Source organism: Crocuta crocuta, unplaced genomic scaffold (genome assembly GCF_008692635.1).
Source record: "Crocuta crocuta isolate KB4526 unplaced genomic scaffold, BGI_CrCroc_1.0 scaffold379, whole genome shotgun sequence".
Lineage (NCBI taxonomy): Eukaryota > Metazoa > Chordata > Mammalia > Carnivora > Hyaenidae > Crocuta > Crocuta crocuta.
Genome location: NW_027529435.1, coordinates 18,074 through 30,856, shown reverse-complemented (window position 1 = coordinate 30,856; position 12,783 = coordinate 18,074). Strand labels below are relative to the sequence as shown.

Sequence of the window (12,783 nt, the reverse complement as noted above, 5' to 3'; positions counted from 1 at the left end):
GGAAGTTTTCCTTCGATTTCTAGTTTTTGGAATAGTTTGAGAAGAATGGGTATTAATTCTGTTTTAAATGTCTGGTAGAATTCCCTAGGGAAGCCATCTGCCCCAGGCCTCTTATTTGTTGGGAGGTTTTTGATAACTTATTCAATTTCCTCACTTGTTATGGGTCTGATAACGTTGTCTATCTCTTGCGGTGTGAATTTTGGTAATGAGTGTGTGTTTAGAAATTTGTGCATTTTTTCTAAGTTGTCCCAGTTTGTTGGCATATAGTTTTTCATAGTATTCCCTGATAATTGCTCATATTTCTGAGGGGTTGGTTGTAATCAGTCCATTTTCATTCATAATTTTGTCTATTTGGATGCTCTCTCTTTTCTTTTTGAGAAGCCTGGCTAGAGGTTTGTCAATTTTGTTTATTTTTTCAATAAACCAACTCTTGGTTTCATTGATCAGTTCAACTGTTTCTTTGGTTTCTATATTGTTTATTTCTTCCCTGATTTTTATTATTTCTCTTCTTTTACTGGGTTTGGGATGCTCTTTTTGTTCTCTCTATAGTTGCTTTAGGTGCGCTGTTCGATTTTGAACTTGCACTTTTTCTAATTTCTTGAAATAGGCCTGGAGTGCAATGTACTTTCCTCTTAGGACTGCTTTCGCCGCATCCCATAGGGTTTGGATTGTTGTATTCTCATTTTCATTTGTTTCTATATATTTTTTAAATTTTTATTTAATTGCCTGATTGGCCCATTCGTTCTTTAGTAGAGTCTTCTTCAGCCTCCATGTTTTTGGGGATTTTCCAGACTTCTTCCTATGATTGATTTTGAGTTTCATATCATTGTGATCTGAAAGTGTGCATGCTATGATCTCAATTCTTTCATATTTATTGAGGGCTGCTTTATGTCCCAGTATGTGATCTATCTTGGAGAATGTGCCATGCACACTTGAGAGGAATGTGAATTCCATAGCCTCAGGACGTAGAGTTCTAAATATATCTGCCAAATCCATCTGGTCCAATATGTCATTTAAGTCCATTGTGTCTTTATTGATTTTCTGTCTAGTTGATCTATCCATCGCTGTAAATGGAGTATTAAAATTCCGTGCTATTAGCACGTTCTTATTGATAAAACTGTTTCTGTTTGTGATTAATTGTTTTATGTATTTAGGTGCTCCCATATTTGGTGCGTAGACATTTATAATTGTTAGCTCTTCCTGATGGATAGACCCTTTAATTATTATATAATGCTCTTCTTCATCCCTTGTTACTGCCTTTACTTTAAAGTCCAGTTTGTCTGATATAAGTATAGCTACTCCAACTTTCTTTTGACTTCCAGTAGCATGATATATACTTATACATCCCCTTACTGTCAATCTGAGGGTGTCCTCCTGTCTAAAATGAGTTTCTTCCACCATTTCCCCCCTTCTTCTCCCCCTTGTTCCTCAGTTAAGTTCCTCCTAATTCTCCTATACGTGAAAACATATGATATTTGTCCTTCTCTGCCTGACTTATTTCACTCAGCATAACACCCTCAAGGTCCATCCATATTGAAATAGTGGGGGAAAGGGAAAGAGGCAAACCATGAGAGATTCTTGAATGCTGACAAAAACTGAGGACTGATGAATGTGGGGGGGAGGGGGGATGGGCATGGAGGAGAACACTTGTGGGGATGAGCACTGGGTGTTATGTAGAAACTAATTTGACAATAAACTATATGTTAAAAAAATAAAATAAATAAAGACAGTTAAACTAATGGAAGAGATAATAATACAATACCTGTCAAAAATAAAATAAAATAAAATAAAATGAGTTTCCTGTAGACAGCAAATAGATGGATTTTGCTTTTTTATCCATTCTGCTACCCTATGTATTTTGATCGGGGCATTTGGTCCATTTACATTCAGTGTTATTATTGAAGTATGTGGGTTTAAAGTCATTGTGTCATTTGTGGGATTCATGCTTGTGGTGTGTCTAGCATCTTGCGTTCCTTGCAACACTTCCCTGAAAGAGTCCCCTTCAGGCTTTCTTTTAGGGCTGGTTTAGTGGTTACAAATTCTTTCAAGTTTTGCTTATTTGGAAAGACTTTTATCTCTCCTTCTATTCTGAATGGCAGGGTTGCTGGATAGAGGATTCTTGGTTGCATTTTTTTCCTGTTCATCACATTGAAGATCTCTTGCCATTCCTTTCTTGCCTGCCAAGTTACAGTAGATAGGTCTGTCACCACTCTGATAGGTTTCCCTTTGTATCTTAGGGCCCTTTTCTCCCTAGCTGCTTTAAAAATTCTCTCTTTGTCCTTATATTTTGCCATTTTCACTATGATATGTCATGCAGATGATCGATTCAAATTACATCTGAGGGGAGTTCTCTGTGCCTCTTGATTTTCAACGCCTACTTCCCTCCCCAGGTTGGGGAAGTTCTCTGCTATAATTTGTTCCAGGACTCCTTCAGCACCTTTTCCTCTCTCTTCTTCTTCTGGGATTCCTATGATACAGATACTGTTCCGTTTGATTGTATCGCTGAGCTCTCAAACTCTTCTTTCATGTTCCACGGATCAGTTTGTTTCTTTTTTTTCTCAGTTTCTTCCTTTTCTATAATTGTGTCTTCTAAATCACTTATTCTCCTTTCTGCCTCTTCAATCCGTGCACTGGACCACTCCAGTTTATTATGTATCTCCTTTATCGCATTTTAAAATTCATCATAACTATTTTTAACCTCCATGGTGTTTGTAGCCATAGTTTCTTTGATGTCCTCCATGCTTTTTTCAAGCCCAGTGATTAATTTTATGCTTATTGTTTTAAATTCTTGTTCAGATATGTTTCTTATATCTGTTTTGAGCAGTTCTTTAGCTGTCAATTCTTCCTGGAATTTCTTTGGAGGAGAGCTCTTTCGTTTTGTCATTTTGGTTAGCTTTGTACCTCTTCGTTTTAAAAGCTTGTTATGCTCTCTGCACCTGTGAGTGCTGCTGTACCAAAGAAGGCTCTTTGACTGTCCAGGGCCTATCCATTCAGAAAGTGTTCCTTGAATGGTATCTCTTGGTCTCTCTTGTTGAGACTTGGTTATTTTATTTTCCTACTCATAGTGGTAGGTTTCTTGAGGTAGCCCTTGAGAAGATAACAGACAGACAAACACACAGGGAACAAAGGCACACAAACGCACAGACAAATACAATAAACACGCAAACTGAAAGGGAAAACGAAAAAGTAAAGAGAAAAGAGGGAGGAGGGAAGGGGAATAATAAAAAATAAAAATACATAAAAAAGAAAAAAAGAAGAAAAGAAAAGGAAAAAAAGACGAAACCCAATAGAAAAAGAACAGTTTAAAGTATATAACCAGATTTCACAGCTACAAATAAATAGCCAGCTGTATGCTGTGCTGGTTGAAGAGCATAAAGTAAGAGAGAAATAACAGAGTGGGAGGAGGCGAAATTAGAAATGAAATGAGCAGGCAGAAGGAATAAGAAGCTTTTTTCAAAAAGCGAAAGAGTGGAATATGGTTGAAGAGGTGAAAGAAATGACGATGATGTTATCCAGAGAAACTATGTAGTTTGATTACTCCAGAGAGAGAGATGAAAAGGTAGGCAGGTANAAGAGGAGGGCAGCTCTCTAGCAGTGATGGGCATGGTTTGATCCAATGCATCCACGGGAGTCCTGCTTTGGTGGCTGTGGAGAGAAGAGTGGCAGTGCTCCAGTCCGTTCTTGAACCAAGCGCTGCAACTCACTTTTTTGGGTGTTTAAACTCCTTGTGCCGGGGGCGCAGCCAAGGTGGGTTGTGCTCTATTACCCAGGCCAGGCCTCGTTTCCAGATCCCAGTCTGCGCGCCCCACAGAAATTGCCTGAAACACAAACTCACAGGCGATCCCCTCAGGGCAGTCCCAAGTTTCTTGCCTTCCCACTGGGGATTGAGCCAGAAGCCGCTGCTCCTGTCTCCTCCAGGTTGAGCTGGTGCTCAAGGAGCAGTTTCCCTGGGGGTCACCTGGGACAAGGACGTCCCGCCTAGGGTCAGCTGGAGAGCAGGAAACCGGGTCCCTCTGTGTCTCGAGCGGAGGTTTTTCCATTCCCCAGCGACATGGACAGTGTCTTGAGCAGTTTCGGCCACTCTCTTTCCCCTCTAAACTCCCACAGACGGGAATTGCCCCAGTCCCTCTGTGTCTTTGGTCCTGGTCCGATTTTATCTTCCCCAGTTCGCACTCACGCTAGAAGGATTTCTCAGCGGACTCTGTCTCCTTTTCCTCCCAAACTCCTGGATTCTTTAAGGGTTCCTATGGTTTCAGGCCTTCTCCGTGCAATATGTGGGGGCGAGTGCAATGTATGGAGTTTTCTACTTCTCCACCATCTTGCCCCCGTGTCTGTAGGTTTTGAAGGCTCTGTCCACATGGAGGAGGACACTTGTGGGGATGAGCACTGGGTGTTATATGGAAACCAACTTGACAATAAGCTATTTAAAATAAAAATAAATAAATAAATAAATAAATAAATAAATAAATAAATAAATAAATAAAAAAGAAAGGCTCTGTAATGAGCTATCCTGTGATCGAGCAGTCAGGGAGCAAGTTCCAGAAGCTCGGATATCTTACTTTGACTTTGGAGATGCATGTAGAAAACTCTGAGAGTGAGGGACATTTCAGGAGAGACATCTTGAAGCTAATGGAACCTCTCTTCTCCTCAGGGTTTGTCAACAACCTGGTGGAATAACCGACACTTGCAACATCATGTAAAAGCAAATATCTACCACAAAGACCCAGATATTGATATGGGTGCACTTTTACTGCTTGGAGAATTGCAACCTGTTAAGGTATGTTTAGAATTCATGAGCACATAAGAAATGTTCCCAGAAGTGATTCTTGGAAACGTCTATAGTCTTGTCCCAGAAAGATGGAGATGGGGGATCCGACTTTGAGTACTTTCTTAGAGCATGTCTTCTTCTTTACGTCCAGGATATAGACATGAAATAACTGAATTTGAGGCTGTACAAATAGAAGGATATGTAGGTCACGTGACTGTATGACCTTAAAGGACGTGCCACCAACCTCCTACAGCAGGAAATATGATACCTTGTATTACCCTGCTTGCGTAATCCTGGTGACAAAACAGATCCCTGCCCAGTGGCTGTCACTACCTCTGAGGCAACATAGGTTACTGTGAAGTAGTGAAACCAGAGGACTAATGTTGGCAATTATTCTCCAAAATTTAACGGGAATATGGAGATATTCTCTCAGAAAACATGTCAGTATTTTCAATAAGCACTAAATCACAAATATCTGAATACCTAGCCATCTCAACTAATTCTAGCTTAGTGAGAAAAGGCTGTGCTGATGATTTTTACTTCATGTTCATTTGGTTCATTATACATGAACCACAGCCCAAATGCTTTGTATGATACATAGAGATCTCACCTCTCATTTGGATTTGCTAAACAATAGAAAAAGGAGGGGAAAAGTCAACTCCAAAATTTGTCAGTTGTTGATTTTTTTTAACCTCAACTTAAAATCATCATGTAAAGGACTATTACCAAAATTTTAAGGAGAAAGTCTTACTTCAAAAAAGGAGGTACAAAGATAACTACAGAAAGATCTCTTCTCCACCCCCTGGCCCCCGGGAAAGTGGTAGATCCTGAGAGTCAGGTGCTTGGAAAAAGGCTGCTGTTTCCTGAAATAATTTAGGAGTTTTCTTAACAAATAAAAGTGTAGTTCTGTCAGTTGCTGCCTGAACTTTGTGTTAAATAAATCAAAAATTGTGCAACTTTTTGAAAATAAGTTTTCCCAGCTTCAGAAGACTGAACCTTCTTCTCCAGCTGAATTAGAAAACAAACTCTTGACTAGATTTAAAAAAAAAAAAATCTCTGGTTGTGATTAAAGTCAGTTGCTTTTGACAATAGCTCCACAAATAAGTTGGACTTGCCTAATGATGGTGGAATCCTATGCTCATCAACAAATTATGACAATGACACTTTGATTTCTTTAGTCATCCTCACAGAGCAAGAAGGATTTGTCAGACTGATTTTTTTTTAAAAATATTTTTATTTATTATTGAGAGACAGAGAGAGACAGAGCATGAACATGGGAGGGGCAGAGAGAGGAAGAGACACAATTCGAAGAAGGGTCCAGGCTCTGAGCTGTTAGTACAGAGCCCAATGAGGGGCTTGACTCACAAACTGCGAAGTCAGACACTAAACCGACTGAGCCACCCAGGTGCCCCTGTCCGACTGAATTTTATGAAGCAGGCTGCCCCTCCCCAGAAGTACCTCCTTAAGATTATGTTCAATATACATCATGCCTCTTCACAAATGATACATTTTTTAGCAGCTTTGGGGACATGTCCCTAGGCCTTAGGGTTCTGTGTAATATGGTTTCAGAGCCACTGTCTGAGACAATGCTTGAAACTATTTAAACTCTAAAATTCAGTTGTTTTACGTTAAAAAAAATGGTTCTAGTGAGCCCTGAACTTTTTCTTCCATTTCACTTTACTGCCAATCTTCGTACCATTTTCTTCAAACATTCTACGTGCCAGGTCCTGGACTCATATTCTGGAAGACTTAGAGCCCTTCTTTGGGGTGATACTCAAAATCAGCCCTCCATCTAGGTGTGCTAGCTCCCAGGAATTTCCACCTGCTCTTTTTTCCATGTTTCCCACTACTTAAATATCTGGAGGCTTGAGAGTGATTGCAAATAGCTCTTTTAACACCATCAGCATGCTATTTCTTTTTATCTATGACACTAAGAGAAGGAAAGGTCAACCTTACTATCCAAATATGAAAAGAAGTCTATCTGCAGAAAGGGAGGTATCAACAAAATGGAGGAGAGCAGATATAAAGCACTGCCCCCAGTGTTGTGACCAAGTGAACATACAGTAAAAATATAGAGCAGAGGTAAATTTTCATTTTCATTCATTCATTCAACTAAACAGTTACTGTATGTTTATTAGGTACTGGAAATATAACCATTATCTCTATGGCTCCCCTCAGGGTATTTGCTGATCTTACGCACTGAGCATAGACTACATTAACTAAGGAGATGCCTAGAAAATTAATCAAGTTCCAAGCATTGAAAATTTATGTAATATCATTACACCTTAGAAATAATACAACATCACAGTGTGAGATCCATGATGAGAACACAAAGAAGGAAAGATGGGACAGATAAGAGGGGCCATATCTATATCTTTTATCACATGACCATTTGATAAATATCTGTTGAATGAATGAATGAATGGAGATAGAAACTGAGCTTCAAGCAGAATTCTAAACACGATAGTTAAAAGGAGCTAGGAAAACTTATCATAAATATTCCCTTTTGATCACCACTTCATTGCATAGAAGAAAAAATGTTTTAAAATGGCTTCCATAGGATTTTTTTAAAAAATCACAAGCCCCATAATCAAATGCAAAAATCACCCACATTTAATTAAAGCAAAAAGATTCTGCAGTATTTCCTCTTATTCCCGTTCTGGTTCTTCCTGAGCCTCAAGAGTGACAGCCAATAAATTCTAGCCATATGGCTCTTTCCATAGAGATTTTAAACACACACACAGTAATGTTCTTGAGTATAATGACCACAAGTACTGTTTCTTATTTTAGTTTTATGCTCTCTCCTTTCAGTATGGCAAGATGAAAATCAAATATATCAACTATGAAAAGCAGCACCTGTATTTCTACATACGTGAGTCTCCTTGGAGCCACTTTCCTTATCATCCCATGTCCTTGAAACACGTGATTGTCAAGCCAGATGGCACAACAGCAATGCTCTCACAGAGAGGCCAGCCCATGTTTTATTGTGACTTGGAAAAGCCATCATATCTTATTTCAAACTTCTTGGGGGCAAAAGTGTGAAAAAGAAAAAATGAGAAAGTAAATAAATATTTTGATTTTAAGGTGCATCTCCTGAGATGCTTCAGGAGGGATAGAAGTCAGGATGCCAATCAAGGGGCCTTACATCAGAGACTATAATCATAGAAAGAATAATACCTATCAAGAAGCAAAAAATAGTGTTATTTGGATAGGGAGGAAAGAGAAATAAGAAAAGAATGCCAAAGCATTGACATTATGAAGCCAGAAAATGTAGATGCTCAGGAGTAAAAGCCACCTGAGAGTTACTGTGTGAGAGAAAGCTGGTTGCTTCCATGGCCCACATACAGCTGCAGAAGATATTTAGTGGGCAGATCTATCTATCTATCTATCTATCTATCTATCTATCTATCTATCTATCATCTATCTATCTATATGTATGTATTTTGGTTTTTTAAGGTAGTAACTAAAACTGCCCACGCAGCAAAATTCATTGATATCCTAGTACGGTCTAAATTTAACATGATAGTTTTTTTTTAAAGAAAGCAAATATTCCAACGATCAACTATAAAGATGTTTTAAAACACAAAGGAAACCTTCCACCATTCAAAGCTTATTTTGTAAGATAAAAGGTTTTTAATTTCTAAACTGCTATCATTTATATCAAAAAACCTTCAAGAAGTTTTGTTAAGACTTAGAACTTTGTTCAGTTTCTATGTGGAGAGTACAGTGGCATTTCCAGTCAACTTTTGAAGCTCAGTAATCCTGTAAATGTTTAAACTCCCACTTTATAAACACAAGTCACTGGAAATCTTTTATGATAGTTGCACCCAATATAATTGAAAATCATATGTATGTGCAAATATATGTAAATAGATATGAATGTAGGTTCAAGCTTGAAAGAAAATAGGGTAGCTACATAATTATGATATTGATAAAAATATTATCATTGGGCACCTGGGTGGCTCAGTCAGTTAAGTATCGACTTCAGATGAGGTCATGATATCACAGTTTCTGAGTTCGAGCCCTGCATTGGGTATCTGTGCTGACACCTCAGAGCCTTAAGTCTTCTTCAGATTCTGTGTCTCCCCCTCTCTGGCCTTCCCCTGCTTGTGCTCTCTCTCTCTCAAAAATAAATAAACTCAAAAAAAAGATTTAAAAAATATCATAAGCAAAAATGTTTTCCTCTTAACCAAAATCAAATTCATGACAGCTCACAGAAAATGTTTTCAATGGTAACACAATGAAAAATGATACTGGCACCCAGTGGGTAGAAGCCAGTGGTTCTGTTAAATAGCCTACAATGCACAGGACACCCCTAACAACAAGAAATTTTCTGGCCCCATGCTTTCAACAATAGCCAAATTATTGAAAGAGCCTAAATGTCCATCAGCTGATGAATGAATGAATAAAGATGTGGTTTATATATACAATGACATACTAGTTGGCAATTAGTTAGCATTCTTTCTCAACTAGAGAAAGAATGAAATCATGTCATTTTGCAGCAATGTGGATGGAACTGGAGGGTATTCTGCTAAGTGAAATAAGTCAGTCAGAGAAAGACAGGTATCATATGTTTTCACTCATATGTGGATCTTGAGAAACTTAACAGAAGACCACAGGGGAAGGGGAGAAAAAATAGTTACAAACAGAGAAGGAAGGAGGCAAACCATAAGAGACTCTCAAATACAGAGAAGAAACTGAGGGTTAATAGGGGGTGGGGGAGAGGGGAAAGTGGGTGATAGGCATTGAGGAGGGCACTTGCTGGATGAGGGCTGGGTGTTGTAGGTAAGCCATATTAACATAAATTATATTTTTAAAAAAGACCTTTCATTAAACTAAATAAATAATAAATTAAACATTTAAAAAATTAAAATTTTTAAAAGTTAAAAAAAGAAATTAGTTGGCTACATATGCCAGTAGTTTTGGGGTTGGGAAACTGTTGCAGATTATCTGATTTGCTCAAATGCTGGGCACCAGTAGTCATCTGTAACATGCTTGACCAGGATGGCCTATAGGCTTATTTTTGAGGGAAGGGGGTCAGTTCCCACTGCTGTCCCTTCTACTGCTGGAATTCTGCAGCCTCATTCTATGATAGTCATCCTCTCCTTCTCCTACATGACTAAAAAGAGAAATGAAGACATCGGTGCCTCATTTTGAAGGGTAGCTGATCTCCAGCCTAACCAGCAATGCGTTCACATAATAAAAGCTGTTGGAATTGCTTTTCTCCCCTGTCTGTAGTGCTGCAATATGCCCTTAGCTCATGAGGAATGAATAAATGGTGTGGATTCACTGCACGATTCCCACCTCACAAAACTCTCTGCTCTTGGGGCTGTTTCATTGTGTCTTTTTCCTTCAAATACCAGTGTAGCATCTCAGGTACAAGTAAGTTACGCTTAAACTGTCAAAGAGAAACAGAACTGGACATTTTTTTGCAGGTGACAAGACAGATTTTATTCAGGCTTCCATAGTAGGGGAAAGGGACTTCAATATAAATTCAGCTCAATTCTGCTGAATCAAAAGTTGGGAGACCTTTTAAACACTGGGTGTGCTACAGGAAATTTCCAAGAGAGCTTGGTGGGAGAGAAAGTTGGTCAGTGTGATTAAGCCACCTGTATCTGCTGCTTGGTGTTTATGAAAGTTAGGTTCCCACCCCCCATACAGAGAGACTAGGAGACAGGGCTCTATCCTGGATGATTATATTCAAAGGAATAGCTCCAACGAGCACCTGGGTGGCTCAGTAGGTTAAGCGGCTGACTTCAGCTTAGGTCATGATCTCGTGGTTCCTGAGTTCAAGCCCCACGTCAGGCTCTGTGTTGACAGCTCAGAGCCTGAAGCCTGCTTAGGGTTCTGCGTCTCCCTCTCCCTCTGCCCCTCCCTTGTTCCCACTCTGTCCCTCTTTGTCTCAAAAATAAATAAACATGGAAAAAATATCAAAGGAATAACTCCCAGGTCCTTGAGAAAGACATTTCTTGGTTGTAGAAGATCCATCTCAAAGACAGAGAAAGAATTTTACAATTGTAAGTTTTCTAAGGAAAAGGAGGTCCAAAGCCTATGGTCAGTTTGGGCTTGAACAAACAGTAAATTCATTTGGCAATGTTGAACTTTCTGAGGCAGAACTTTAAGAAGGCTGGGGTCGGGGCGCCTGGGTGGCTTAGTCGGTTGAGCGTCCGACTTTCGCTTAGGTCATGATCTCGCGGTTCGTGGGTTCGAGCCCCGCGTTGGGCTCTGTGCTGACTGCCAGCTCGGAGCCTAGAGCCTGTTTCAGTCTGTGACTCCCTCTCTCTCTGGCCCTCCCCTGCTCGCTCTGTGTCTCTCTCTCTGTCTCTCTCTCTCATTCTCCTAGAAATTAATAAAACATTAAAAAAAAAAAAAAGAAGGCTGGGGTCATCCCATAGACATGGCCTTAAGCTGTTAAAAACTATGCTCAAGATGTTTGTTCAAGCATCTTAGTGTGGGGGATGGACAAAATCATTTTTGCTAAGAGTTTGCAGAGTTTGAGAGTCTGCAATGTTGAGACATAGTGGAGAAAGAGGGTGCAACTAAAGTCTGACCAAGGACAGAGTTGTCAAAACTCAGCAGGATTCCAACACACTCCTTTGAGCAGCTTCCCCGGTGCCAAGGAAGAAGCAGGTAAATAACCATCTGGTAAGGACGTGAGTATAGGTTTTAATACTTCTGCCACCTGGACATACTGTGACAGAGCCGAATCCTAAGGATTGTCATGGCCTGATGGATTGATTCCATGGACTTTCAGGAAGTTTGAAAGTTCACAGCAGGAGCTCTTCTGGGTTGCCTTCCTAAGAATGACTCAAATCTTCTACTTCTTTAGTGTCCTTGAGAGAGTTTGAACCAAAACCTGGTTCAACCTCAGAGACTCAAAGAGCCCCGTAGATACCAGGATTTAGTTGTGGATCTCCACTTTGCATCTCTCCTCAGGGTCAACATTCCAGGAGTGGCATGGTAAGGAAATAGACTCCTGCTTATTTGCATTGGCACATTCTACTCACTTACTCTCCATCTTTTTTGTGTTCTTTTTCAGTGGGGCTCCCCCTCCTCGTGCCGGTATATTTCAATCTGGAATCCATCCAATTGATGTGTTTCCAAAGATGTTGGAGGGTGAGTAATTTGATACATCCTCTGAAGCTAGCTCTAGTTTAAAAAAAGGGGGGGGAACGTGACAATGTGAGACACCTTCGAGATGTAGGTTCCTTGAATAATAAGACATAAGATTTCGTCAGTTCATGAAGGGGCCCTAGACCTGTGAAGAGGAAATGAACTTGTGTCCAGGGCATTTAACTGTCAATCACTGTTCACTGCAGGACATTGCCTGGGTCAGCAGCTTTTACATCCGCCATTTCATCACATTTGGTCCTTTCTATGGAATCTTTGGAACCATATTGCTCATATATTTCATCAAGTAAGAAAGCAAGAGTATTCTTTTATTCCTGTAACCCAGATGATCCTCTTATCTCCATTATCTGAGATACTTTTGATTAGCAGAAGATTGGGATACCACACCTCATTCTGTAACTGAGATATTTCACAAAAATATTTTTCTAAACATTGAAATAGTTGAATAAGAAGAGTTCCTTGGAAAAAAAATTGCCCTATCTTGTCCTTTCCTTCTCACATGCTTAATCCCAAATTGCAGAATTCCATCTAATATCCAAGTTCTTTAGAATTGCAACTGACTGGATACCATAATCCTTGCAGAAAATAATGGAAAGACAAGAATTTTTAATGTTATTTTATGGCTAGAGATATTCCCAAAACCAAAATGCCTTCAATTTAATAGCTCTCCTCAACTTCCCAATTTATTCCTCTCCATTTCTTTCACATAATTATTCTAAACCCTACATAATAACAAGGATACTGACAGCTAATATGCATCACACACTTTTATAAAGGATTAACCTGCATTATCTTTGTTTGATGTAATCCTTGCACCTTCCTGTAATGTAGGCAGCATCACTTTCATTAATCTCAGAGAGATTAAATCATTTATCAAAGTTATA

At 39.4% G+C, this 12,783-nt stretch overlaps 1 protein-coding gene across 1 annotated transcript in view; it reads left to right on the top strand.

Moving 5' to 3' along the window:
* LOC144228144 (fatty acid desaturase 2-like protein FADS2B) overlaps nt 1-12,783 on the top strand; it is a 36,253-nt gene that overhangs the window by 14,793 nt on the left and 8,677 nt on the right. Inside the window, 4 exon segments of the mRNA XM_077759956.1 lie at nt 4,652-4,777; nt 7,580-7,640; nt 11,808-11,884; nt 12,088-12,185. Of these exon segments, the coding sequence (XP_077616082.1) occupies nt 4,652-4,777; nt 7,580-7,640; nt 11,808-11,884; nt 12,088-12,185 (362 nt within the window).